Source organism: Otolemur garnettii, unplaced genomic scaffold, assembly GCF_000181295.1.
Source record: "Otolemur garnettii isolate 467f Iridium unplaced genomic scaffold, OtoGar3 scaffold00105, whole genome shotgun sequence".
NCBI classification, from domain to species: Eukaryota; Metazoa; Chordata; class Mammalia; order Primates; family Galagidae; genus Otolemur; species Otolemur garnettii.
Window position 1 is genome coordinate 744343 of NW_003852500.1, and position 5407 is coordinate 749749.

The 5407-nt window shown below is 48.8% G+C and overlaps 1 protein-coding gene across 3 annotated transcripts in view; it reads right to left on the bottom strand.

The window, feature by feature from the left end:
• Positions 1-3523, bottom strand: part of AKAP8L (A-kinase anchoring protein 8 like) — a 43703-nt gene extending 40180 nt beyond the window's left edge. For 2 of the 3 annotated variants that reach the window (XM_012809428.2, XM_003796508.3), the window contains exon 1: positions 3390-3523. In XM_012809428.2, coding sequence (XP_012664882.1) covers positions 3390-3402 — 13 coding nt within the window. In that variant the 5' untranslated portion in view covers positions 3403-3523. The remainder of the gene's footprint in view (positions 1-3389) is intronic. The other variant, XM_012809429.2, reaches the window with a different exon arrangement.
• Between the last annotated feature and the right edge of the window lie 1884 nt (positions 3524-5407).

Sequence of the window (5407 nt, forward strand, 5' to 3'; positions counted from 1 at the left end):
GTGAGCTGTGATGCCACAGCACTCTACCCAGGGAGACAGCTCGAGGCTCTGTCTCAAAAAAAAAAGAAAAAAAAATAATAACTGGGGGCAGTGCCTGCGGCTCAGTGAGTAAGGCGCCAGCCCCATATACTGAGGTTGGCAGGTTCAAACCCAGCCCTGGCCAAACTTCAACAAAAAATAGCAGGGCATTGTGGTGGGCACCTATAGTGCCAGCTACTCGGGAGGCTGGGCAAGAGAATCGCCTAAGCCTAAGAGCTGGAGGTTGCTGTGAGCTGTGATGCCACGGCACTCTACTGAGGGCAACAGTTAGACTATCTCTTAAAAAAAAAAATTTACAGAAATGACTGAGCGTGACTTATGGAGAGACAGCCACATGGCAAAGAACTAATAGCCAACATCATCTGTCTGCATAGGAGTTTTAAGTCATCTTGGAAGTGGGACCTGCAGCCCTACGCAAGCTTTCAGATGACTACTGTCCAGGTGGATCAGATATCCTAAATGTAACCTCATGTGATATCCCAAGCCCAAACCTCCCAGTTAAACTATTTGCCCATTCCTAACACAAAGAAACTGAGGTAAGATAATAAGTATTTCTATAATAAGATTAGCAGCATTTCAGACCTTTGCTGAAGGCCTGATTTTGGATTTTTCTGTCCTGTTTTTCCATTGCTCCTATCTTCCCTCTCAGTACTAGAGATGGAGTTTCCTTTCCTAAGTGTAAAGTAACTGAGTTAAAGACAAATTAGGGTTCTGTGCCTATAGATCAAGCCACATATTGAGGCTGAGGCAAGAGGATCACTTCAATGTAGGAGTTTTAAGGTTAGTGTGAGCTAGGCTGACCCCCAAGCACTCTAGTCTGAGCAACAGCGTGAAGGCTTGTCTCAAAAAAAAAAAAACAAAACAGGCTCGGCGCCTATGGCTCAAGCAGCTAAGGCGCCAGCCACATACAACTAAGGTGGCAGGTTTGAATCCAGCCCGGGCCTGCCAAACAACAATGATGGCTGCAACCAAAAAATAGCCGGGCATTGTGGCAGGCGCCTGTGGTCCCAGCTACTTGGGAGGTTGAGGCAGGAGACTCGCTTGGGCCCAGGAGTTGGAGGTTGCTGTGAGCTGTGATGTGATGCCATGGCACTCTACCCAGGGAGACAGTTTGAGGCTCTGTCTCAAAAACAAAACACTTTAGTGGTCTATTCCCATTATTGGGAACCATGATTTTCAGTTTCTTAAGAGCAAGGAAAAACTAATCATTACCTCATTAGTTTGGGTATCTCAAACCAGAATTGCAGCCTACAAGATTCAGAGCTCAAATTCAGGCTTGTCCATTAGTGACCTCTCTAATTCAGTTTCCTCATCTATAAAAATAAATGTTCCAGGTGCCCATAGCTCAATGGTTAGAGCACACACCCATCCCTCACACCCACCGCGCACACCAGGGTGGCAGGCTCGAACATGGCCAGGGCCTGCTAAACACAAAAAATAAATCTTCCATTATTAAGCTACTCTACAGCATCCAACCATTCATCTTCTGGTTTCTTCAGCAGTCCTGTCCCGAAAAACCATAAAACTATCTTCCAGGTCTTAGAAGGATACGGTGAAGAGAATTACATCCCAATACTAGAAATGTCAACAACCACCCTAATTAATATCTTTCCTCCTGAACTAGGAAAGCTACAGATAAGTTCAGGTAGAGCTGTCCAATTTTGGCATTAATGATGCTTGGGGCTAGATAATTATTTATGGCACCACAATGAATCTCAAGCAGTGTACGATGCTGAGCATCATCCCTGATTTCTATCCACCAGATGCCAGGAGCATACCCACCCCAAGATGTGACAACCAAAAACGACTCTAGACACTGCTACATGTCCTCTGAGGGAAGAATCACCCCTCATTGAGAACCACTGGACTGGGATATGATTGCTAGAAAAACGGAGTTCTTGGCAAGCTCTTGACCTGGGAAATAAGAGTAGGGAGGACTGGCACTGCCTTCTTGTCTATGCCAACATAAAGCAGCCCACAAAAGAGCCCCAGAGGCTCCAGTTCCATTCTCATTCCTGAACATTCTGAGTAGAATGCAGGTTACCCAGCAACCAAATACACCCAAGCTTGTAATACCCCCACAAAACAGAAAGGCCTAGTATGGCTACTGGATGAGAAGCCTCTTTAGTCACTACCAAGGCAGGCAAATCGAGGCTGCCTTTGGCAATTCACCTGGTGACAATTTACAGTTTCTCAAGCATATCTCTGGTGGAGGGGGGGGGAGGGTGGGGGAGGGGAGGGCCCCTCACCCCCTCGATGCCCACCTCCCTCCTTGGGGGGACTGAGGCCGAGGGGGGAGGCGGGAGGACAGGTCCTCTCAGATCTCATCACCCACTCTCCCTTTTGCTCAAATCCCACTGACTTCCCTGGCTTATCTATCCAAGTTCTTTTTTTTTTTTTTTTTCCACACAGAGCCTCAAGCTGTCGCCCTGGGTAGAGTGCTATGGTATCACAGCTCACAGCAACCTCCAACTCCTGGGATCCCTGGCTTATCTAATAGGCCAGGCAGCTCCTGCCCTGGGTCAGATACCTTTACTTCCTAACTCCATTAAGTCTCGGTTCAAATGCCACCTTTATAACATGTAATGAAGCAACCCCCTCACAGTACTGACCAATCCAAAATAGATCCTCGACGCATTTGTTTGCCTGTTAAGATATATTCTCCCCTATACTCTGCTTGAGAAACACTTGTTAGTATTCCCAGTCCCCATGCAGCACCTGACATGGTAAATTTTGACAGATGTTAAGTGCATTAACGTGGAAGCTAGCCATTCCTTGCCAAGGCTCGTGCTCAGCCCAAACCCTTCAAATATTTACTTATTCCCCTGAGGTTTGGCGTTTCTTCCAGTTCTGGGACGCGCAAAAAAGGGTGGGAGGGATAGGAGTTGGGGGTAGCTGCGGCGTTTTTCAGAAAAACTGCGCGCGCGGGGGTGGGGGTGGGGGCGCGCCGCAATGGCTACGGCAGTCGAGCGTGCTGACTGCTCTGAAGGGCTAAGGCCTTAGAAAAGGAGACCTGTGGGGTCGTGGTCCCAGGACTACGGGCCAGGGAAGGACGTGGTTGAGAGCAGGGACCTCGGGCACCGAAGCCCAGGGCCCCCAGACAGAAGTGACAGAAGCCAAGACCTCGAGAGGCCCAGAAGCTGGGACGCCAGGCTGCCAGCACAGAGAACTGAGGCGCCGAAGCGTGAGAGGAGCGACCCTTAGGGTGCTGTTCTGCAGCGCCATTTTGTGACCGCAGACAGAGCAGTGACGGGGCCCCGGGGGAGGTGTGGGTGAGCCTGGCGCGGCACTGGCAACCTCCCTGTCGCGTCCCCAACCCGGTCCCCCGGTCCCCACCCTGCAGAGCCCACCTGTGTAGCTCATAGCGGTGGGGAACACTACGTCCAAACACACCGGCGGCAGATCTGCGCCTACGACGCTGCGATAGCAGCTACAAGCGCCTGGGTACCTTCTACACACATCCGAGCCCCGCCTCCCGACAGCATTGGCTTGCTCCCGTCTCAGAATTTACATCCATTGGACCAACTCACTGTCTATCTCAGCATCTCCTCATACGAGTGGCTGAAGCTGCTGCCAATCACATGGGAGCCCCACCCCCGTCCTGCCTACCGTTTATCCTAAACCCGCAGTGATTGGCCAACACGAGCTGGCAGAGAGGTGGAGTTCCTCGGAATCCGAAGGGGCGGAACTGAGCACTACGGAAAGGTCCGAGGCCCAAGCGCGGCCAAGCGGGAGGCGAGCAGAGCCCTGGACACCCGCCAGAGGGAGCTGGGTCTACGGCGCACCCTGGGTATGGTTTGGGTCCCATCTCTACCACGAAGGTGCTTGTGCAAACTTGGGCTAATTTTTTCTTCTCTGGCCTTCAGCTCCAAAATGAGCACGGTAAAGCCATGCTGGAATGAGAAAACTAAAACTAAGCACCGAAAATGTGATATATATGTTCAGACATTACGCAAGAAAATGTATGTAAAGCAATCAGTTTGATGCCAGGTGCACCGAATATTGTTTTGTTATTGACAACCTAATGATAATATGCTTTTATACTTATATAACATGTTTATATTATACGAGTCTGTCTGTATCATGTATCATTCAAATGTTTGCTTATTTAAAAGATAAGAAAACAGGCTTGGTGCCTGTAGCTCAAGCAGCTAAGGCGTCAGCCACATACACCAGAGCTGCCAGGTTCGAATCCAGCCAGGGCCTGCCAAACAACGGCTGCTACAACCAAAAAATGGCTGGGCGATGTGGCAGGTGCCTGTAGTCCAGAATTGCTTGAGTCCAGGAGTTTGAAGTTGCTGTGAGCTGTGATGTTACAGCACTCTACCCAGTCTAAAGCTTGAAGCTCTGTCTCAAAAAAAAAAAAAAAAAAAAAAGATAAAAAAACCTGAGGCTTGGCATCCTTGATTTGCTCAAAGTCATTGACACCCATTAAAACTGGAACTTTTATTCTAAAGTCCTTTTGGTTCATTCTAGTCTTTAAGGATTTTGCAGTAGTACAGCCTGGCCCTGGCCTCAGCACCCTTCCTGAATGTGGGGAAACCACTATCAAGAAACCTCGTAATTTTTAAGAGATAATTTGAGAGACAGTCACTAAAAATGGTACTCAACATACATGTATGAGAAAAGTCATCAATTATAACTTATACATTTGTTTGCATTATTGTGTTTTTAAAGGTTTTTTTTTTTAAAGTATGCTATTGCTGACTTTTAAATATTAATGTTGTTGGCTTGGGGCTACAGTGGTTAGGGTACTGGCCACATGCACAGGGGTTTGTGGGTTCGAACCTGGCCACAGGCTGCTAAAACAATGACAAAAAATTAAAAAATAGCCGGGCATTGTGGTGGGTCCCTATAGTCCCAGCTACTTGGGAGGCTGAGGCAAGAGAATAGCTTGAGCCCAAGAGTTTGAGGTTGCTGTAAGTGGTGATGCCATGGCACTGTACCAAGGGTGACATAGTGAGACTCTGCCTCAAAAAAATAAATATTAATGTTGTCAATTTGTTTAGGAATAATAGTGGCATTTTAAAAAGTTTCTATCTGGGTGGTGCCTGTGGCTCAGTGAGTAGGGCACCGGTCCCATGTACCGAGGGTTTTGGGTTCCAACCCAGCCCCGACCAAACTGCAACAAAAAAATAGCCAGGCATTGTGGCAGGCACCTGTAGCCCCAGCTACTTGGGAGGCTGAGACAAGAGAATCACCTAAGCCCAAGAGCTGGAGGAGGTTGCTATGAGCTGTGATGCTACAGCACTCTATTGAGAATGACAGGCTCGGCGCCTATAGCTCAGCTGGCTAAGGCGCCAGCCACGTACACCTAAGGTGGCGGGTTCGAATCCCCAGCCCGGACCCGCCAAACAACAATGACGGC